This window comes from Erythranthe guttata, chromosome 8 (assembly GCF_056151865.1).
Source record: "Erythranthe guttata isolate IM_541 chromosome 8, IM_541, whole genome shotgun sequence".
NCBI lineage: Eukaryota > Viridiplantae > Streptophyta > Magnoliopsida > Lamiales > Phrymaceae > Erythranthe > Erythranthe guttata.
In genome coordinates, this window is record NC_142540.1 from 4962143 (window position 1) to 4985611 (window position 23469).

Below are 23469 nucleotides of genomic sequence, written 5' to 3' on the forward strand. Positions count from 1 at the left end.
ACGGTTACCCGAAACCTACAGAAGGAGCTGGAAGCAGCAGCTCACGATACACCTGGCGTTGATCCGCCGCCTGCCTCGAGGGAGAAGTCCGGGTGCAGCCTGCTCACGCCCGAGAAAGAGAGACGAGTCCCTCTCTTTTCAGGAAGCCCTTCTTTTGAATTTCAGAGCGCTGGAGCTGCTTCGAAAAGACCGGCTGCAGCACCGGCTCCACCCCCTGATGAGCGCACGTACACCCGAGATGAAGTAGAAGTCATGATCACCACGGCCATCCGCAATTACGCCCAATCCTTACCTCAGGATAACCGACCCAAAAGGGACCTGAGACGCTCTCTGAACGAGGGGCGAACTGATGATGAAGGCGACAGTTATTCGGAAAATCGAGGAGGCGACAGTCATGGAGTCAGGACCGAAGTAGACAGCCTGAGACGTGATATGAACGAATTAAAGGCCTTACGGAACAGGTCAATGCGAGATCTCGTGGGATCTAGCCCTTTCGCAAAACACCTCGATGACGATCCCATACCCGCTAGCTACCGACCCATTTCGTTCGAGTACAATGGCACATCGGATCCCGCCGAACACCTAAGCCGTTTCAACAATACGGCATCACTTCATCAGCTCACGGAAGGGGTGAGATGTCGTGCCTTCGCCACCACCCTAGCCGGGCCTGCGCAGGCCTGGTTCGGTTTGTTGCCTTCCGGGAGCATGCAATCTTTCGAACAATTTGCTAAGGCCTTCATGAACCAGTTCGCCAGCTCGAAAAAGTGCAAGAAAACCTCCCTATCGTTGTTCAGCATCCGCCAGAAGGAGAAGGAAAGCCTCAGGAGTTACATCAAACGGTTTACCTCGGCCACCCTGGAAGTCCCGACTACCAGTGACGAGGTGCTCATGGCGGCCCTTTCACAAGGGTTGAGAGATGATGAATTTTTCCGAGCTCTAGCGCTGGAGCCATCACCTGATTTCGATAACTTATTAGAAAGGGCATCTAGGTTCATCAATTTAGAAGAAGCCCGCCAACAGAAAGTGGAGGAATCTCACCAAGCCACAAACGTACGGGTCAGCGAAGTAAAGAGAGGCAAGGAGCCCATGTTACCTCGCAGGGATGCCAATATTCCTAGTCGGAGTATTGTCCCGGATGCTAAGGGATCTCGGTTCCAATCATACCAGCCCCTTACAGCTCCTCTATCCCAGGTGCTATACGCGATCGAGAAGAGAGCCGATCTGCGGTGGCCTCGAACTGCTCGCGGAGCCCCCCGTCGAGATCCGACATTGGGTACTTTCTGCCGTTTTCATAACGAATACGGACATACGACCGACGACTGCGCACATCTGAAAGACGAAGTGGAACGTCTCATCAGGGATAACAAGATTGGGGATTTTGTGAAGATAGATTCACCTCGGGGGCAAAAACGTGAAGCCCAGTTCGGGAACCCGCCACGAGCACCGCCCCCACCGCCAGCGCCGAAAAGAGGGTACATTCAGATGATTTCAGGAGGTCCTACAGGAGGAGATACTCACCGGGCTAGGAGACGTCATCTCGGTAGCCTAAAAAATAATCATGAAGTTTGCCAAATTTCTACACCGAAGTATCGTCACTATCCCACTATCTCGTTCAGTCCTGAAGATGAAACAGACCTAGATGATTTTCACTGTGATCCTCTCCTCATCACGATTAACGTGGGAGGATACGATGTCGCTCGCGCCTTCGTTGACCCCGGAAGTTCGGTGGACGTCATATCTTACGAGTGTTTCCTGCAAATGGAGCTTGACCTCCCGGTTTTTCCCGTCACCACAGCGATATTTGGGTTCACAGGAGGGTCCCTGACGCCCATTGGACAAGTTAAAATCCCTGTCACTATAGGAACTCCACCTCGAACACGCACTCAAACTGTCAATTTTGTCATCGTTGAGGGGTCGCCGACCTCGTATAACATCGTGATAGGACGACCAATGTTACATACCTTCCGGGCGGTCCCTTCGACTGTTCATCAAAAGCTTAAGTTCCCGGTTGATGGGATGGTGGGAGAGGTCAGAGGCGACCAAGCCCAATCGAGATCGTGTTATGTCGAAATGGTTAAGATAGCAGAGAAGGGCCGACGCGATACCCTCACCAAAGAAGACTTGGGAGACGAGAAGCGCCCCCGAGTTGATCCAGAGGATAAAGTTAATCATGTACAACCCATGGACGAATTGATGACAATCGACCTCGTCCCTGGGACGATGAAACAAACCCGGATAAGTAAGGATTTAGAACCACCTCTTCGGGATGAGTTGATAGCGTTATTGCGGTCTAATGAAGATATTTTTGCTTGGCAACCAAGTGATTTGACCGGTATATCACCGCGAACTGCTGTACACAGGCTCAATTTACGACCCGAGTGCCGGCCCGTCAAGCAAAAACGGCGACACTTCGGTACCGAAAAAGACGAAATCATACAGAAGGAAGTTCAACGACTTCTGGAAATCGGACACATCCGGGAAATTCAGTTCCCTGCATGGCTGTCCAATGCGGTGTTAGTACAGAAAGCTAATGGCCAATGGCGAATGTGTATCGATTTCAGGGACTTAAATAAGGCTTGCCCGAAAGACGATTATCCTTTACCTCGCATAGATCAGCTTGTAGATGCCACTGCTGGATGCGAGCTACTTAGTATGATGGATGCCTCACAAGGATACCACCAAATTCCGCTAGACGAAAAGGACCAGCCAGCAGTAAGTTTTGTCACCGCCACGGGGACTTATTGTTACGTGGTGATGCCTTTCGGCCTGAAAAATGCGGGAGCCACGTATCAGCGATTAATGGATAGGATGTTTCGGGCCCAACTCGGACGCAACATTGAAGTTTATGTGGATGACATGTTGGTTAAAAGCAAGAGGCGCTCCACGCATCTCGCAGACCTAGCTGAGACCTTTGCAACTCTTCGTTTATATGGGATGAAGTTGAACCCTGCTAAGTGTGCATTCGCAGTACAAGCTGGAAAGTTCCTGGGATACATTGTTAATCGGGAAGGCATCAAGGTAAACCAAGATAAAGTGGAGGCCGTACTTCAGATGACACCTCCTCGCTCCATCAAGGAAGTCCAATCCTTGGCAGGAAAAGTTGTAGCCCTAGCTCGGTTTATATCGCGAATGGCTGATAAGAGCCTGCCTTTCTTCAAAGTACTAAGGAAAACAGCTCAGTTCGAATGGACCACCGAATGCCAGCTCGCATTCGAAGCATTAAAACGATCTCTCACTTGCCTGCCGATCCTTAGCACCCCTGAAAAGGGCGAAACCCTGTTTGTATACTTGTCAGTGGGCGATGAGTCCATCAGTTCGGTGTTGTTTAAGGAAGTTAATAATCAACAAAGGCCGATCTACTATACTAGTAAGATCCTCACTACGTCGGAAAGCCGATATTCTGAAGTCGAGAAAATAGCGTACGCACTGGTCCTCACTACGCGACGACTCCGGCCTTATTTCCTGTCGCATACCATGGTGATTCGCACAAGCTTACCCCTTCGGCAGACCCTAGGTCAACCTACCGCGTCAGGGCGAATTGTTAAATGGGCCATCGAGCTGGGACAATACGAGATCCAATATCAACCCCGTACCTCGGTCAAAGGACAAGCGTTAGCGGATTTCATCCGAGAAACCACCAGGATACCCATCGAAAAGGAGTGGAAAATTTACGTGGATGGCTCGTCTACAACCTCGGGAGCGGGGGCAGGGATAATAGTTATTGATCCCACTGGAACGGAAGTCGAGTTTGCCGTCAGGTTACCTCGAGTTTCCAATAATGAAGCAGAGTATGAAGCCTTTATCCGAGGTATGGAGATCGCCCAAGAGCTCGGAGCGCGCGTGGTGCGAATATACTCCGACTCTCAATTGGTAATACATCAACTCGAAGGAGACTACGAAACAAAAAACGATAGAATGAAGAGTTATGTAAATAAAGCCCGAGCTGTGCAAGAAACTTTTGAAGTCTGTACCATGCATCAAATTCCGAGAAACGACAACCAGCGAGCTGACTTCCTCGCTAAAGTTGGGTCGTCAGTCGTTGACTGCATTGAAAGAAAGATCACTATCCTTATTGCCCCCACCCCAACACCGGGGATAATGACAATAGACGAAGAGCCGGATTGGAGAACACCCTTGTTCAAATACTTCAGAGGAGAGCGAGCTGGCACCAAGAGAGAACAGCACCGTTTGGCATATAAGGCAAGGCACTTTTACGTACGGCATGGGACATTATATAAAAGAAACTTCACCACAGTAGATGCAAGGTGTTTGGGAAAGCAGGAGGTAAAGCATGTTCTGGATGAAGTGCATCGAGGTGGTTGTGGCGAGCATGGAGGAGCTCGGGCCCTCATGCAGAAACTACACCGGGCCGGATATTACTGGCCTGGCATGAAGAAGGACACGTACCGATATGTTCAACACTGCATACAATGCCAAAAATATGCCTCGCTCATCCACAAGACGGGGGAGGAAATGACCATCATGAGTGCTCCATGCCCTTTCGCCCAATGGGGAATCGACCTGGTGGGGCCATTCCCTCAAACCACAGGTCGAAAAAAGTTCATCATTGTCGCGGTAGACTACTTTACCAAGTGGGTTGAAGCTGAAGCCTTATCGAAAATCTCAGAAGACGAGGTCATGCACTTCATTTGGAAAAATATCTGCTGTCGGTTTGGCCTACCTCGAAGCCTTGTATCGGACAACGGCACTCAGTTCAACGGCAAGAAAATTCGAGCGTGGTGCGAAGAGATGAAAATTGCACAAAAATTCGTAGCAGTAGCGCACCCCCAGGCCAATGGACAAGTGGAGTCCGTAAACCGGACCATTGTCAATGGGTTGAAAAAAAGGTTAGACGAGCTGGGTGGAAGTTGGGTAGACGAGTTGCCCTCCGTCCTATGGTCTTACCGGACCACATCCAAAGCAGCTACTGGCGAAACACCGTTCCGGTTAACCTACGGAACTGAAGCGGTTATACCGGTCGAAGTGGCAATGGACACGCTCCGCATCGCCGCATTTGACGAAGTAACAAACGATGATGCTTTAAGATCACAACTGGACGAAGTTTTCGATCTTCGGGAAACGGCGTATTTGCACATGGAAAGAAGTAAAAACTTGATTAAAGCTCGGTATGATCAGGGGGTGCGGTCCCGCTCATTCCAGATCGGAGACCTCGTCTTGCGACGAGCGGACGCGCTAAAACACACGGGAAAGTTGGAGGCTAATTGAGAAGGACCATACACAGTCACCAGGTGTTTGGCCGGCGGAGGATATGAGTTGGCAGACATCGACGGGAAGCCGTTACCTCGGGCTTGGAACATAATACATCTGAAACGCTTCTTCGCGTAAAAAAAAAAAAAAAAAAAAAAAAAAAAAAAAAAAAAAAAAAAAAAAAAAAAAAGGGGAGAGAGAAAGAGAGATAAAGGAAATCGAGGCAATTACGCCAGCGAAATCGAGACACACCTTGTACAGGCAAAACAACCATTAATAAACATCCATTTTCCGATCTGGGCTAGGCCCCGTGGTTTTTTCTCTCCTTATTTGGAGGGTTTCCACGTTAAAAAAGTACTTGTGTTATTTACTTAAGTTATAACTGTGGCGTTAACTCGCGTGTTTCATTGTGGCGTTAACTCGCGTGTTTCATTGTGGCGTTAACTCGCGTGTTTCATTGTGGCGTTAACTCGCGTGTTTCATTGTGGCGTTAACTCGCGTGTTTCATTGTGGCGTTAACTCGCGTGTTTCACTGTGGCGTTAACTCGCGTGTTTCACTGTGGCGTTAACTCGCGTGTTTTATTGTGGCGTTAACTCGCGTATTTCATTGTGGCGTTAAATCGCGTGTTTCATTGTGGCGTTAACTCGCGTGTTTCATTGTGGCGTTAACTCGCGTGTTTCATTGTGGCGTTAACTCGCGTGTTTCATTGTGGCGTTAACTCGCGTGTTTCACTGTGGCGTTAACTCGCGTGTTTCATTGTGGCGTTAACTCGCGTGTTTCATTGTGGCGTTAAATCGCGTATTTCATTGTGGCGTTAAATCGCGTGTTCTTCTGTGGCGTTAACTCGCGTGTTTCATTGTGGCGTTAACTCGCGTGTTTCACTGTGGCGTTAACTCGCGTGTTTTATTGTGGCGTTAACTTGCGTGTTTTATTGTGGCGTTAACTCGCGTGTTTCACTGTGGCGTTAACTCGCGTGTTTTATTGTGGCGTTAACTCGCGTGTTTTATTGTGGCGTTAACTCGCGTGTTTCTTTGTGGCGTTAACTCGCATGTTTTATTGTGGCGTTAAATCGCATGTTTTGTCAAAGGAAATAACGGCCGAAGACTAAGCTGAAAACACAAAGTAAACTATTGAAAACAAAAACAGTTTGCTGAGATCGGGTTAACTCAAGTTCAGAAAATACTCTGCCAAAATTACTAATCATCCTCGAAACACAGAGTAAAAGCGGCCTTGGAGCGCTAGATAAACGAGATGGAGACAAGTAAAGCACTTTAATACATTGGAAACATTGACGAAACGAAGTAAATTGTTCAAAATATAGAAGGAAAATGCAAGTACATGGTACAAGGAATAAAATACAAGAATTCAAGTACAGGAACGAATGAAAAACGATTAAGTGTTTTTGGGAGATTCCACCCCAGCTTCGCCTTGATTCCCGGCGGACGGAGGAGGAGACGAGATGAAGCCCGACGGCGTTTTGTTGAGGCCTGCCATCGCATCAATAGTTTCAACGTCCCCAACTAAGTCAGTAATGATCACCGAAGAGCTCCCTTGGCGAGAGAAGTCTTCGACAAGCTCCCGGTGTACTTGCCTCCACCATTCTAAGTCAGGGTCTTCGTTCACGTCCCCTTCAAAACCCGGAATCACATCATCCGGTAGGTCTTCGGCAAGCTCATTTTCGACTAGCGGGAACTCGATGCCAGCACCCCTCAGTCGCTTCCGCACGGCTTTCACCGCCTCCGAGAAAAAGAAGCGAGCTAAACCGGAAGCTTGCCGGGTGAACGTCGTCGAACGCCACAGCCGATCGAAGAAACGACTGACAAACGCCTCCATAAACCGGAGACCTTCAGACGACCCCGGGAACAATCTGTGCCCTTCTTTCACTCCTTCCGTGAAATTGGCAGACGCCTGCACCCCAGCGGCAAAGAGCTCGTTCGAGAGTTGCTTCGCTTTTTCCTCTAAAGCAGCATTGTGGGATGCTAAGGAATTTTTCTCCGCCTGCGAAGTTTCCTCTTTCTCCTTCAGTTTCTTTACTTCGGCAAATAACCCCTCTTTTGCCGACTCAGCCACCGATAGACTCTCCTTTAAAGCCCGGACCTCTTTCCGGAGCTGGACAACCTCCTTCCTCTGGTTATCATACGCCTCACGAGAAACATCGTCCCATCCCAGAGGACCCGAAAAGGCAATGGCGAATTGCTGCACACACAAGAGACTTGAGTGAAATAGATTGGTTAAGAACGTAAAAGTTAACTCATGTATGCGAGCTGAAACTAACCTGGGTTATGTTATGAAGAAGCAACTCAAGCCGATCACCCTTGCTCATTTGCCCGAAGTGGGCAACGTCACGAGGTAACGCCATAGCCCGGCAAGCAGCGATAGCGTTCTCGGCGTTTTGACAGAGATGGAGGGCGAAGTTAGGAGGCAGAGACGGCCCCACTTGCCCCGGAGCTGACCCAGTTTGCCCCGGAGTCGACCCGATCAGCCCAAGGGCCAGATCAGCCCTTCTCTTCTTCGTGGTGGGCTCTTTTTCCACCTGTTCTTCGGTCGAGGAAGGTGGTGGGGGAACAACGGCAACTATGGCCGAAGATTGACGAGGGAGCTCGGGCTCCTCCACGCGCGGCTCACTTCGGGAACGCGAAGTCCCAACAGTTTTCTTAGAAGACCTCTGTCTTAAGGCTCCCTCTTCGGGGGACTTTCTCTCAGAATCAGCAACCACGGGGCGCTGAAATTCAGACGCCTGAAATTCCGGCTCCGACTCGGACGGGCGAGTCGCCGGCTTCTCACCTCGGAACATTCTCTTCATCCTTAAATCTGTTAATGGGATCAAGGAGAGTGTGGTCAGCAAATATACAATACCTCGGCAAGCATAAAATACAGCCAAGTAAAAAGCCACAACCCAAAACGAGTGACGAACTATAGCAGAAAACTAGTATCATGCTTAAACCCACCTAAATCCTCTTGAGTTAAGGGATGAGTGCCGTTGTCATGGAAGCAGAAGTGGTGAAGTATCGGTGGAAAACTGGTAAGAGTCTCAGGCATACCATAGCTCGGTTGAAAGTGAACAATCATTTTCAAGAGCCACTCGTCTATCGCTAGGGGTTTCCCCCTCCGCTTGTCGGGTAAAGTGGCGAACCAAGGACACAGGTAAGGAGTATTAGCGGGATTTTTCGCGAAGAAATAATGACCCTGCCACCCATCAGTTTTGTTGGGTGGCATTAATATTTTGAAACCCGGGCGAGCCGAGATAGAAATATGAAAAGGACTGGAATTTTTCAGAACCATCACACTCCGGAATCGAGCTGGAGTAGGGACCACACCGGACCAGACGCAAAGCATGCGAAACCCGGTCATGACGACTATGGCGTGCGGATGAAATTGGTTGAGGGATACATTGCATAACTGAGCAATCTCGGAAAACCAAGGTGAGATGGGGAAAGTAAGACCGAAATAAAACTGTTCTGAGAACCAGGTGCTGAAACCCGGGGGTGGGTTTAGGGGACGCTGATCTCGCGAAGGCAACAATAGTTCTATGTCGCTAGGAAGGCCTATATCGCGAACTAAATTGTCTAAATCTACCTCGCTTAAAGTGCTGGGCCCCCACTGGTCGTCTAAATCGCGTCCCTCAGACAGCGAAGGAGAGCCGCTCCTTGCGGAAGACAAAACGTCATCTCTTCTTTTTCTCTTCGGTTTTTTCAGTAATTTACCCGAAGGGGAAAAATAGGGCCCTTCTTCCGATGAAGAAGAAAGAGTAAGGGTAGGGTGTTCATCTCCCTCTCTGGAGGGCATTTTTTGACCAAAAGGGTCGGGAGAATTGGAAGACATAGGCTAAGAATAGTAAAGAGTAGGGTGAAAAGGGAAGTACCTTTGCCGAAGAAGAAAACAAGCACGGATAGGAAAGAACTTGGTTCTCGAGAAGCAAAGTCGCCGGAGGAAAACAAGGATAGGGAGAGCGTAGAGGTGAAGAAGAGGAAAAAATTCTGAAAATTCGTGGAAGTCAGATACTTATAGGAGGGGGAAAAGTGGAAACTCTGATCACAACCGTTTATTCGGACGGGCGAGATTCAAAGTAGGTCGCCTCGAATTCGGCGCAAGAGGTGTCGATTGGACTCCCCTAGTAATGACCTAGGAAAGAGAAAAAATCAATCATAACCGCCCACCCGAACGGACAAGATTTAATGCAGATTATCTCGAACCTAGCGCGAAAAACGTTGATGGAAATTTTCTCATGATGACCTAGGGAACCTGAACCAACCACGCGGGGTGTCAGAACAATTAATGAAAGGGAAAGGACGAGGGGCTGTGTACGCCGACGTAAATCTAAATCGAAGTGCGAACTAATGCCTCATACTCCGTACTTATAAAACGAGGTAAAGAAAAAACCGACTTGTTTTATAAATAAGGAGTAGGGGGGAGTAGTTGATATGGGCTAGTTTGACAAATAACAAATAAACATAAGCCCATTAGGGTAAGCCCAATATGATAGGCCCATAATGAAGAACCCATGATGTTTTAGCTCGGTACCATGAGCGAAGTCGTCGTATCACGCGAACCTCGGATCTACGTGGGAGTACTTTAACTCGCTAGCCCAATACCAAAACAAGGTAAGGCGAGCCCAGGACAATACAGGCCCAAGATACATGACTTGGGGGAAAAGAGAAAACCTAAAAAAGGAAAGCCTTGGAGGCCAAGCTTTCCTCATCTATAAATAAGAGAATCAACACACACACAGGGGGACGGGATTTTTACACTAATCACTATTACATTGCATATACATTTTCTCTTCTATTCCGATCACTGACTTGATCGTCGGAGCTTTCCCGCCGGGAACCCCTCCCGGCGTTGCAGGTTTATTCACCCGGAGTACGGACGGAGCTGGCTTGAGGAAGACAAAGACCTACGGACCAAATCACGTTATTTATTCAGACATGAAGTGCACAGTACATAACCAATACTATAGCTTTATTTAAGACAATAATTTGTCATATATATATTTATATATTATCAACAAGATTATTACGATAATCAACTTTGTGTGTTTAATCGATGTTCCACCAGAATTGCGCTTGAAGATACTCAATCACATCCTTCTCAACTTGGAACGCCTTTGTCAGGACAACTGGGTCAATTGGAGGATCCGAACCAAACACTGCATTAGCAATAGTAATGACACCTGGATTTTGGCTGCTCAGACCAGCAAAGGCGACCGCATTGGTCTTTCCAACATTAAACTGGAAATGAATCAAACCCTGTGGAAAAACGAAAACGTCCCCAGGGTGCAAATACGTTGCGAAGAGCTTGTTTTTCAAGGCAGGGTCAGCTGGATTTGAAGTGACGAATCCAACATAAAGAGTGCCTTTTAACAAAATAAGAATCTCAGTCGCACGTGGGTGTGTGTGGGGTGGATTTAGACCTTTTGGTGCGTAGTCTATACGAACAGCAGAAATGCCCAAAGTATTGAGCCCAGGTAATTGGTTGACAGTGACAGGAGTGACTCTTGATCCAAGTGGATTTGAGGTGTTTCCAGGCTTGTTTAGTCCTCGAAAAAGGAAATCTTCGGCCACAACCATATTAGGGTTCTTGCAGATCTTCCCATTCACAAAAACTACGTACATGCATGCAGAAAAAAAAAATTAAAAAATGTCAAAAGTTGTAATATTTTGATGATTGTTAATGTAGTTAGGCGATAATAATATAGTTAAACAAAGTTAAATGGATTTTAGAAGTCAATTACCAAAAGCCTTGGTGTCGTTAACTGCAACGCAAAAATCTTGGAGAGGGCTGGGATCTGATGCATATGCAAATGTAGCGAAAGACGCAACAACAAATATTGTTGCGAGGGAGACAAGAGCCATCTTCATAACTCTGACTGCTGTTAAGACTAGTTATATAAATATTTTGATGTTGTGAGGTTATGAGAATATTAGCATTGAAATGGTATCTATTTATAGGGAATACAATGTCAAGTAGACAAGTAGTTGTTAATTAATTATATTTTGTATTAGGAAGAGTTTATAAAAAGTGTGCAACCATCCATTATAGTTTTTGAGGATACATATTTGACAGCTAACTGCACCATTTAATATGCATATCAATATTGGTTAATAAAACTTGTCAGTGGAAATGGTCGTTCGTTTTACCCTCGTAGCAGTTAATTCATTGAGAATCCTTCTCAATCTTCACCATTTCCAACTAGTTTTCCTGCTTCGGTTAACCTACCGTACGTTTATCCGAAAAATTCATATATCTTTTTTACATTGCGTGATTAAACAATATGTGAAATGTTATAATATAGGGTAAACAACAGTTACCCGCTGTAGCTACAAGCTTTTGCAGATCAAATGACCCTTTGTACTCGTAATATCAGCACATAACCCCCTTGTGGTCTATAGGGTAGTTTATGTAAGTTTTTCTTTCAAACTTAACTGCGTGTGTCAAACTTCAAGGGGGTTATCTAAAAAAATAAAAGGAAAAACGAATTAGCACAAGAGGGTCAATAGTAAAAGGAATACTTTGACATTTGACACATGCAGTTTAGTTTGACGGAAAAACTAACGGAAACTAGTCCTATCAACCACAAGAAATGTGCTGATATTACAAACAAAAGAGAATCATCTGTAAAAGCTTGTAACTATATGGGGGTTATGTGTTATTTACGCTATAATATAAGTAGGATAAGGTCAAGTTTGTCAATAATAAAATATAAAGAAGTCATAACTTTGTTATTGTATAATATCATGACTAATTAGTTGATCTTTTCTGCCTCAGCGATGACTAAATCAATTTATTGGTCAATTGACCTCTTCACTGAATGATCAGCAGAAATTTAATCCAACTTCTTTCAATACTATTACAAAAAGACCCTATTTCAAACTATTACAAAAAAACCCCTAAAGTGGGTTCAAAGTGCAATTACTAAAATACCTAAATTGAACTCTGAACTATTAAAAAATTCGACAAAAAGACCCCAAATACTCTTAGCTAATAGATGAGCTGCTTCCATTTCAATCTCTAAGGTCGATGCTTGAAAAAACTCCTTTCTTTCGTGATGCGAATATGCCTGATCAGCCCAACGATCTGCCACCGAGTTCTTTTGACGGTAAACGTGTTTGATGAAAGTGAAGCAGGGCTTCAATTTTCATGCAAGTATTTGAACTGTTCATTCGTCGAGTAATTGTTTTTTAACATAACCATTCACTAATGAAGAAAACCCCAATTTATATTGATAAAATAATATAAGTAATATGTTCAAAGAAACATTGGTATTTTCTGGTGTTCAAATTAAATTATCAAAAATGTAAAATGAGTTTTTTAGTCTTGTAAGTTTGCTAGTTGTGAGTTTTAGTCCATCATATTTCAAAATCAGAATTTTAGTCCTGTAAGTTTCAAAAGTTGAGAATTTTAGTCCTATGACCTGCTATAATAGGTTAGGCAATGGTTAGTTGAGTGAGTTGACATTTAATTTATAAAAATAAATAGATTAAAAAATAAACTAGATGATGTGGCTGATGAGTTGGACGATTTGGAAGGAAATAAAATATACCATGAAATAAACATTTTTGTAGTAACTATTTTTTTAATGAATATTTCATAGTTTTCAATGATAAAAATAGTAATTAACTATATTTTATTACTCGTTATGCGTATTTGTTAGTTTGATAACGTGTTTTATGTTTGGAGGCTCTAGAATGCTTTTTTAGTACATTTAATTTAGGGTTAATAGCATTTCGCCACTTGGACTTTGCCCGTTTTTGCACTTTGCCACCTTAACTAAAAAAAGTTGCAAGTGCCCACCCAAACTCAGTTTTTTGACGCACATAACCACCTAAGGGGAATATTCCGGCGAATATTCTCATTTTTCAACCCACGCGCGATGCACATGCGAAAGTATAAGGGTTTTTTCGTTTTTTCACCTCAAAATATCATAAGAGGGTGAAATTGAAAGTTCCAGGGACTCAATTGAACTTAATTTGAAACTTTCACAAATCACGGAAAGAAAACACACAGAGAGAGAGAGAGCAGGAAGAAATGAACTTAGTCGCCTGGGCAATAGCAAAGGCAACAAGGGCCGCCGCCGCCGCCGCCTCAGTTGCTCCCGGCATTGAATCTTGCATCAACCTCATCACCATTTATTTATCTTTTCCCCCTTCCCTCGATCTTTACAATTGATATATATATATATATATATATATATATATATATATATATATATATATATATATATATATATATATATATATATATATATTAAAAAATCCAGGCTCCAATTAGAATTGCTTTTCTGGGCAATCTTCAGAATCAAGAAAGTTCGAATCTTGTTTGAAATTACGTCGAAAAATAGGGAGACAAAAAAAAAAAAGACAAACGGAGGCGGATTCGATCTGTAGGAAGCAAAGAGGTTTGTTCGAGTGATTGTATTTGTGCGTAATTTAACTAAAAAACGGTCAACAGATTTTTTCCTTTTAAATTTATTATTTGTTTAATCAATTTCTTCATAAATAAATTGAATATATATTTTATTTTTTCCAGATGTTTTGTGAAAGTTTCAAATTAAGTTCAATTGAGTCCCTGGTACTTTCAATTTCACCCTCTTATGATATTTTGAGGTGAAAAGACGAAAAAAACGCTTGTACTTTCGCATGTGCATCGCGCGTGCGTTGAAAAATGAGAATATTCGCTGGAATATTCCCCTTAGGTGGTTATGTGCGTCAAAAAACTGAGTTTGGGTGGGCACTTGCAACTTTTTTTAGTTAAGCTGGCAAAGTGCAAAAACGGGCAAAGTCCAGGTGGCGAAATGCTATTAACCCTTTAATTTAATAGAACTTTGAATATATTTTCTCATTTTTTTTGTTAATTCGTAAATGTGTTTTTGGTTTTTTATACTAATTACTAATGTGCATATCATTTAACTTTACAACAAGTTTTAATATAAAGTTTTTTTCTTATATTTTTGTTGAATTTGATTGTTGGTTCGATTTCATTGTCATCACTAAGTATAGATTTGTAAGAATGAAGTATTTAAATAAATATGAATTTAATTACTATTTTTACCAAATAAAAACTAAAAAATATTAATTAAACATTATTTATGTTTATTCCTTCATAAAAAATATAATGGTATATTTTAATAAATTTTAGGTTCTTTATTGCAAAAAAAATATATATATATATATATTACCTATATTTTAGGTTCTTAAATTAGGACAAAATGCACTTCGACCCCTAGAAATTTTCAATTTTTGTACTTTCCCGCTTCCATATTTTATTCTAATTGCACTTTTCCCTAACTGACACTTTCCGACGTATTTCATCAGGATTGTCATTTCTCCGTTCACTTGAAGGGTACTTTTGTCATTTTAGGTTTATATACGTAATTATGCGCGCAAATCCCAAATCTTTTGATTCTGGGTAAACCGCGAATACAGGGAAAATTACAGTTTATGTCCCTAAACTTTACCACTAAAACGATTTATGTCCTCAAACTTTTTCATCCACGAAATATATCCTCAAACTTACCACTTGTTAACAATTTATGTTCTGCCGTCAACTTCAACAGTTAACTTGGACGGAAATATCACGTGTGGCGCACGTGATGTCGATTTGGCCGTTAAATGCTGATATGGCTGACACACTGGGATGATGTGGCCGAAAAGATGACATGAAGTGACACGTGATTCTCTCCCTTGATTTCAATTTTAAAATTCTCAATTTATCATTAAAACCCCCAATTTCTCATCCCCTATTTCATTGAACCGGATGCAAAAACCCTACCCTCTAAATTCCTCGTACGAAGCACTGGATTGAGGTGAAATTCCGCAATAACAAGATTGCCCAACTATAATTTCGCAAATTTCAAACATTTGTGGCGCTAGAACTTCACAATGGAACAAGAATTTTCAATTTTGGTAAGTTTCTTCGAAGTTGATATCTTTGAACTTCATTATGGGGATTTGGGAGGTAGAAGTTTCGATGTCGATCAAATTGTGTGTTGTAGTGCAGAATATGACTAGAATTTGAGGGTTAGGGTTTCTACATTCGGTTCAATGAAATCGGGGGAATGCGAAATTGGGGGTTTTAATGATAAATTGGGAATTTTAAAATTGAAATCAAGGAAGAGAGAACCACAAGTCACTCCATGTCAATTTTTCGGCCATATCATCTCAGTGTGTCAGCCATATCAGCATTTAACGGCCAGATCGACATCACGTGCGCCACACGTGATATTTCCGTCCAAGTTAACTGACGCAGTTGACGGCAGAACATAAATTGTTAAAAAGTGGTAAGTCTGAGGACATATTTCGTGGCTGAAAATGTTTGAGGACATAAATCGATAGAGTGGTAAAGTTTAGGGACATAAACTGTAATTTTCCCGTGAATGCACAATTGAGGATTTCCGAAATTAGGGTTGCATTTTTCTCTCCAAAATTAGGGTTCTTCTTTTGTCCTCGCTAAGGCAAAAGCTTTTGAACACATGTATGATTTCTGTGCATTTCATTCTTTGTGTTTATTATTTCAATTGTTTGAGCTACGATTTATCGAATTTTTAATTTCATTTTTTTGTGTTTCATACATTACCTATATTTTTTTTATGTTCTTTCCTTCTTTCTGTTTCGAACTCATACTTTTTGAACCTATGGGATAGAATCACCGTAATAGATGGTAACGGAAGAAGAGATTGAGGATTCTTACAATTTGGAATCACAATATAATATGCGCAATTTTTTTAGAAAAACTCCTTTTTTTTTTGAAATAAGTCTGTGTTTTTGGTCCAACTATATTACATTAGGATTTGGGTGGGAATGGTGAAAGGACGAAAATGCTCTTTAACTGATGCACTTTAAGTGAACAGAGAAATGACAATACCAGTAAAAAATATGCCGAAAAGTGTCAATTATGGGAAAATGCAACTAGAATAAAATTTGGAATGGGGAGAGTCTCATTTTATAATTTAATTAGTAAGGGGAAAAGTGTGAAAATGAGAAATTTTTAGGGGACAAAGTGCATTTTATCCTTTGAATTATTGGTTCCACATTAGCTCCTTTTTTTTTTTTTACCGGAAAAATAATTTCATTAAAACAACGACAAGATAGATGTGCTTTGTATAGTTTACAAACCATACTAGTCATATTATTTATTCAGACGAATGAAATACACAAAGAACAGTACAATAGCTTTATTATGGACAATATGTCATTCATTAGTAACAAGATTCTTATGACGAGGGTGTCATACTTAATCGATGTTCCACCAGAACTGCGCCTGAAGATAGTCAATCACATTCTTCTCAACTTGGAATCCCTTTGTTAGAACTGCTGGATTAATTGGTGGATCCGAACCAAACACTGCGTTTGCAATAGTAATGACGCCTGGATTTTGGCTGCTTAAAGCAGCAAAAGCGACAGCGTTGGTCTTTCCCACGTTGAATTGGAAATGTATCAAACCCTCTGGAAAGACGAAAACGTCCCCAGGGTACAAATACTTTGTGAAGAGCTTGTTCTTAATGGCGGGGTTAGCTGGATTTGAAGTGACAAAGCCAACATAAAGAGTACCTTCTGACACAACTAGAATCTCGGTGGCACGTGGGTGGGTGTGGGGTGGGTTCAAACCGTTTGGTGCGTAGTCTATACGAACAGCAGAAATGCCCAACGTGTTGAGCCCTGGAATTTGGTTAACATTAGCAGGAGTGACTCGTGATCCAACTGGATTTGATGTATTTCCAGGCTTGTTTAAACCCGACAAAAAGAAATCTTCGGCCACAACCATGTTAGGGTCCTTGCAGATCTTCCCATTCACGAAAACTATATATGCATGCAAAAAAGATGCCAAAGTTATCATTTGATGATTATTTAATATAAGGTAAATAATTACAAATATAATTAGTTAGATGTCGAAATTATTTACCAGCTGCATCGGCTTCTTTAACGGCAACACAAAAATCTTGAAGAGGGCTAGGATCTGATGCATATGCAAATGAAGCCAAACAAGCAATAACAAATAATGTTGTGAGGGAGACAAGACCCATCTTCATTTTAGCTAATAATATTGGATGATATTCAATGATCTAAGTATATTGCTTATATATATGTATATATTTTTGTGTTATGTCTATGAGTTTGGATAGAAATTGTGCCTATTTATAGAGAGATTTGATGTGAAATAGTCATCTCCCTTCTTTTGCAATTACTATTATTTTACTAAGAGTTGAAAAGTCTCCAACCTTGCCAAGTATATGCTTAAAGGGGGTTTAACAACTAAAGCTACTTTATGAATATTTTTTTCCATGGAAAAGGTCATTTTCTTCTTGCGTGTAATTAATGTTAATCATTTGACATATTCAATTACATGTCAATTGTAACTCCAATTCAATGCCGGGTCTTATTTTTTGGTTAAAACCTACCATTTACCAAATACCTTTATATGTTCTCGACGTACGTAAAACCAAAGATCGAATATAGTCAAGTTTGATATATTGTTTTAATATTTTTAAACGAACTATGGGGTAGCTAGAATTTTTCGACATATAGGAAATATGCGACCGCTCGTTGAAGTCGGTTAAAATATATATGACAAAAGAAGATTTATTTTTGTATTGTAACTGTCAGTATCGATGAATTGGTCAACATTACAAAGATTTTCTGTTCTCTTTTCTGTTATACATATATGTCTTCAGCCATAGCCAATCTTGATCCCTGACGTTAACATGCAACATTGCAATCTAGATATTGAAATGAGCCATTGTTGGAAAAAATGTATACTAATTTATCAATATTGAATTGTTTTTAAATAGGGTAAATAGCATTAAACCACCTAAACTTTTTTCAGTTTTTGCGGATCACCACCTGAACATTTTTTTTTTGCACGAGTTCACCTGTACTTAATAAATTGTGCCACTTTGCCATTTTTTGCCCGTTTTCAGGTAAAAAAATGACCGGTTCTCAACCCATGTGCGTTGCACATGACAAATTCAAGGGTATTGATGTCTTTTCCATTTTTAAAATGGAATAATTTTTATTTTTTTTTGAAAATGGAATAAATATAAAATAGAATAATTAAAAGAAAAAAGAACATGTCAGTTTTATTTTATTTAATTAATTAATTTTATATATACATACATTATACATACATATGCAAGGGGATAAAACCCACTTGCAGTTGCAGAACACAGGTTTTGAAGAAAGATTCTCTCACACACACATACACACACATACACACACAGAACACAGTCTTTCCCGTTTTTCACTAATTTAATCGGTATTAATTAACTTGATATGTTTGTATTTCACTTTTTTTCATCGAATATTTGATTCTTTGATTGAATCCCGCTTCAGATCTGTTGATTTTAATAAAAAAATTAATTTTATTTTGCATTTGAATTGAAGTGGGATGATCTTGGTGAAAATGGGAGGACGAATTTTTGTGCAACTGGTGGTGGTTTTATTATTCGGAGTGGTAGTGTGTTTGTTGCAAAAGCAGAGGATTTCACAACCGATCTCACCGCCAAGCGCCGCACACTTCCGCCGCGGCCTCAATTGTGAGAAGATCATCTAATCCTCCATTCGTTGGAAGATGATCTAGTTGATTCGGAGGAAGAAATCGAGAGAAAATAGTGTTCATATAACCTGAATTGGGGAAAGGGAAAATTAAATGGGCATTTTTGACGTAATTTTAGGACCAATTTCATTCAATTAAAATGGGTTGGGATTAAATGTGTTCAAAATACAACTTTATAATGTATTGTGTTCATTGTCGACAAATCTCGTTTGGGGTTGTGGGCGGCGGATCTGAAGATGTGGTGGTGGTGGTAAGTATGGTGGTTGTGCAAGAGGGCGGAGCTGGGTTGTGGGCGGCGGATGTGAAGAAGATGCGGTGATGGTGGTGAGCTTGGTGGTTGTGCAAAAAGGCGGAGCTGGTTCCTGGTGGTGAGCGGCGGACGGCTGAAAATTGTGAATTGGGTGAGTAGAGTGGGGTGGTGTGCGTGAGATGGGTAGTTCCTGGGATTGGGAAGAAGATGAAGGCCTTTTTATTTATTTATTTATTTTATTTAACATTTATTCCATTTATCCTAAAAAAAACATTTATTCCATTTTAGAAATGGAAAAGACGTCAATAGCCTTAGATTTGTCATGTGCAACGCACATGTGTTGAGAACCGGTCATTTTGACCTGAAAACGGGCAAAAAAATGGCAAAGTGACACAATTTATTAAGTACAGGTGAACTCATGCAAAAAAAATTGTTCAGGTGGTGATCCACAAAAACTGAAAAAGTTTAGGTGGTTTAATGCTATTTACCCTTTAAAATAAGAAAATGCTCTTTACGGTTTAATAACTGCTATTTACCGTTCAAAGTAAAAAACAGTTTATCTCTCTAAAACCCCTAAAATTCTAAATTCTCTCCAATTACCCCCCATTCCAAAATTTTCAGAAATTTTTTTTTTTTCGAAAAATTTCGAAATCAACCAAATTTCGAGCTTGGGCTTCGATTTTTTCAGGTAATTTCAACACCTACATGTGTTATATGCAATGGGTAACTCGATTTTGCAACCAATTTCATGTTTAAAAGCCCTACAAATCGATTTGTAGGGCTTTTGAATTTTTCGGAACTTATAGCCAAACGCCCAAGTTGGGCGCCGGCTGCATGAACGGACGCCCAAAGTGGGCGTCTGTTCATGCTGCCGGCGCCCAACTTGGGCGTGGAATCACAGTTTGAACGCCCGGTTTGGGCGTTTCTCGGGCGAACCGGCGCCCGGTCCAGGCGTCGGTTCGGCCGGGAAACGCCCAAACCGGGCGTTCGGTTTAATTTTTTTTTTTTTTTTTTTTTTTCTGATTTAAAATAAATATTTTTTATTCTGAATTAAAATAAGTTAGTAAATTTAATATAATTTAGTTAATTCAAAGACAATTATAATAATTTTATGTTTACAGGATGTCTAATTGGGCGAAAAAATTCCGACTGGGGAAAGGGAAAGGACTCCTGATTCGTCCTCCTGCAGATCCGGTGGAGGAGACTACTGCGGAACGGGAGGGAAGGACACATAATAGAAATGTTACCGGTTCTAAACGTCGTGGGGAACGCACTGGTGCTTTTGTACCCCCACGTACGATGATTGAGGAGGAGACAGAGACAGAGGCCGAGCAGGAGATGGATGCACCCATGGATGCATATATGCAGCCGCAAGAGTACGAGTACGATCCACAACTACGCTTTCAGCAGAAGTATCAGTTTCCGGTGCCGGATTTTCCATCCGATGACGATTACGAGGATGTTCCGACTCCGACTCCGCCTCCTGTCCCGATGGGTGGTACTTTCGATGGTTCTAATCCTGTCTCGAGGTCCCGCACCGCTCCGAGAAAAAAACTTCCTTCTCGACCTTGGATGTTGACCGGTGAGACACCCGGTGGACCTAAATACGCTCACTTGATTCCAAGTTTTGGAGCACACATTGCCTTCGACATTTGGGAGGGAAAGGTAATACTTATTAATATTAATAAATTTTGTTTATAATATTTACACTTGCTTGTGGTATACTTATATATGAATATATCTTGAACAGGGTCGACATATGGTTAAATTACGGTCGCACGCGAAGTGTACTTGGCCGGGCCCCGACGACGATGATTGTGTCTCACTACTGGAGAGTACCGGCTTGTATCACTTGCGTTATTGTTCGCTGCCTCAGCACAATAACCCACTCATAGAGGCTTTTATTGAGAGGTGGCAGCCGGACACCAACAGTTTTCACATGCCATTCGGTGAGATGACAATTACCCTGCACGACGTGCATTACATCATGGGTTTGCGAGTTAGTGGAACTCGCCCTAACGTTTGGATGGATAAGGCCGACGCGATCCAGCTTGGTGCGAGAGCTTTCGGGGTCGCACCCGCACTTATGGAGCAGTGGTGGTATGGTGGCGGACCCCGGTTAGATGATTTGGAGGTGAAGTATGGCGACAATTCTACATTTCCTTCCGCGTATCGGGTACGAGCATATATTGCATACTTGCTTGGAAAGTTGTTGTTCGTGGATAAGAGTGGATCGAAGGTTAGAGCAGATTTTTTCCCACTGTTAGAGGAAATCAATCTAATTTGCGAGTATTCTTGGGGTTCGGCTACATTGGCCTATCTGTACCGACAGTTGGGCATGGCTACGCGAGCTGAGGCGGCGCAGATTGCTGGATGTCTGACACTATTAGAGGTATTATTATTATTATTACTATTATTATTGTTGTTGTTGTTGTTGTTGTTGTTGTTGTTGTTGTTGTTGTTGTTGTTGTTGTTGTTGTTGTTGTTGTTGTTGTTGTTGTTGTTGTTGTTGTTGTTGTTGTTGCTGTTGCTGTTGTTGCTGTTGCTGTTGTTGTTGCTGGTGTTGTTGTTGTTGCTGTTGGTGTTGTTGTTGTTGCTGCTGTTGTTGTTGTTGTTACTGTTGGTGTTGTTGTTGTTGTTGTTGGTGTTGCTGTTGTTGTTGTTGTTGTTGTGGTTCTTGTTGTTGCTGTTGTTGTTGTTGTTGTTGTTGCTATTGTTGTTGCTGTTGTTGTTGTTGTTGTTGTTGTTGTTGTTGTTGTTGTTGTTGTTGTTGTTGTTGTTGTTGTTGTTGTTGTTGTTGTTGTTGTTGTTGTTGTTGTTGTTGTTGTTGTTGTTGTTGTTATTAATTATGCCGTATTATTATTTCCCGTACTGTAGTGTTGGATATATGAGTATTTTCCGTGTTTCCGGCCTCCGATGGTTAACGCACATGTTACGGGAGAGCCATGGTGTAAACGGTGGCAGGTGATACATCATATTCCTAAGGACGAGGATATACTTGTAGATTATCGTAGACGTCTCGATTCGATGCGTCCGTCAGATGTAAGTATCTATGTGTATTATATATGTAAGTATCATTTTATATTAATTATGCTTATTAATATATGTGTATAATTAAATGAATATAGGTGAATTGGACGCCATTTGGATTGAAAGTGTCATCTGAAGTTGCAAAGACGGTTCATCACGGGACTATTCGATGGATGGATACGGTCGAGCCTTATATGCCCGACCGAACTGACGGTCACCCCTCGATAGTCTTTTCAATTTCGCCTTCTGATTGTATATTTGTTTCGAATAAGCATCGAGACCCAAACCATTTTGTCTCAAGTTAGCCAAAATCTTCTTGGGCGGCACATGACTTTGTGACAGATCACTAATGATCTTCGCCTCCTCCTGAGACAATGCACTCATCCCATGCCCGGACTTATATATCGGAACATGATTATGCTTCCCGTATATTACTCTGACCTCCCATCTATCATCCCATCGTAGCTCTCCGACAATATAAAAACCACAGCCTATCTTTTTGCTACCGGTCCTTCTCGGGCGCGCGTCTGGATTAGTTGATGGACATTCTCGTTTTTTCCCGAATAGGTCACAAGTCAAAAAAATCTTTTTTTTAGGACTGCTTCTTTTTACTATTTTCACAAAAAGACCTCTTGCAACGAACCTCACCCAAACCACTACCTCATCCTTCGAGTCAAACAACTGAGTAGTGGTAAAATAATCGGTATGATCAACTTCAAATGTAGATGTATCGTCCTGAAAAAAACGTAAAAAAATTGATTTAAAAAAAAAAAAAAAAAAAGGGTTTAAAACCCAAAAGCCCAAGTCGGGCGCCCGGCAGTGCAGTGCACGCCCATGTTGGGCGTGCAGTTGGCCTACAAACGCCCATAATGGGCGTGTAACAGCCAACTGCACGCCCAACATGGGCGTGCACTGCACTGTCGGGCGCCCAAGTTGGGCTTTTGAATGTTTAGCCCATTTTTTTCGATCGAAAAGACGGAATTTTTACCTCGCTGTGTTCGCTATCCCGATCTTCATCCGATGAACTCATTTATGTTCGTATATCACACCAATAAGAATGATTTGTGAAGAAATCGTCTTGAGAGCAATTTTTTTTAGAGAGAGAGAGAGAGAGTTTTTTTGAACGGTAAATAGCAATTTTCAAACGGTAAAAAGCAAATCCCTTAAAATATTATAAGCTTTTCGTGTTGGTCAAATTCGCAGAAACAAAATCTTTTGTTATGTATGAGTATTTGGGAGAACAAAAGAGAATAAGTGTAAAATGAATTTATCAAATTGTGAGGGGTAAGCCAAATGTAAATATAAAAATAGGCCTCAAATATTTTATGTTCATATGCACAAGTAGGAAAATGGCAAGCATTCGTAGCTTAAGGTCCCAAATATTTCAACGGCCATATAGACGTCACGTCAGTCACACGTGCTATTTCCGTCG

At 41.9% G+C, this 23469-nt stretch overlaps 2 protein-coding genes across 2 annotated transcripts; both read right to left on the reverse strand.

Annotated features, from left to right (window-relative positions):
• Positions 1 to 10151: 10151 nt before the first annotated feature.
• Positions 10152 to 11159, reverse strand: LOC148768355 (germin-like protein subfamily 1 member 13). The gene is made up of 2 exons (XM_012978697.2): positions 10941 to 11159; positions 10152 to 10811 (listed from the first exon to the last, which is right to left on the reverse strand). Exons 1-2 carry the CDS (start codon positions 11065 to 11067, stop codon positions 10246 to 10248), a joined length of 693 nt encoding a protein of 230 aa, XP_012834151.1. The 5' UTR covers positions 11068 to 11159; the 3' UTR covers positions 10152 to 10245.
• Positions 11160 to 16297: 5138 nt separating this feature from the next.
• On the reverse strand, positions 16298 to 17315 carry LOC105954995 (germin-like protein subfamily 1 member 13). Its single transcript, XM_012978699.2, has 2 exons — positions 17108 to 17315; positions 16298 to 17004 (listed from the first exon to the last, which is right to left on the reverse strand). The coding sequence occupies exons 1-2, from the start codon at positions 17232 to 17234 to the stop codon at positions 16439 to 16441; spliced, it is 693 nt and encodes a 230-aa protein (XP_012834153.2). The 5' UTR covers positions 17235 to 17315; the 3' UTR covers positions 16298 to 16438.
• Between the last annotated feature and the right edge of the window lie 6154 nt (positions 17316 to 23469).

Excerpts from the sequence above, each read along its gene's own strand:
- LOC148768355 (XM_012978697.2), bottom strand. The coding sequence starts at position 11,067 with ATGAAGATGGCTCTTGTCTCCCTCGCAACAATATTTGTTGTTGCGTCT. Across the intron at positions 10,812-10,940 it reads TAACGACACCAAGGCTTTTG|TTTTTGTGAATGGGAAGATC; the intron begins GTAATTGACTTC and ends GCATGTACGTAG.
- LOC105954995 (XM_012978699.2), bottom strand. The coding sequence starts at position 17,234 with ATGAAGATGGGTCTTGTCTCCCTCACAACATTATTTGTTATTGCTTGT. Across the intron at positions 17,005-17,107 it reads TAAAGAAGCCGATGCAGCTG|TTTTCGTGAATGGGAAGATC; the intron begins GTAAATAATTTC and ends ATGCATATATAG.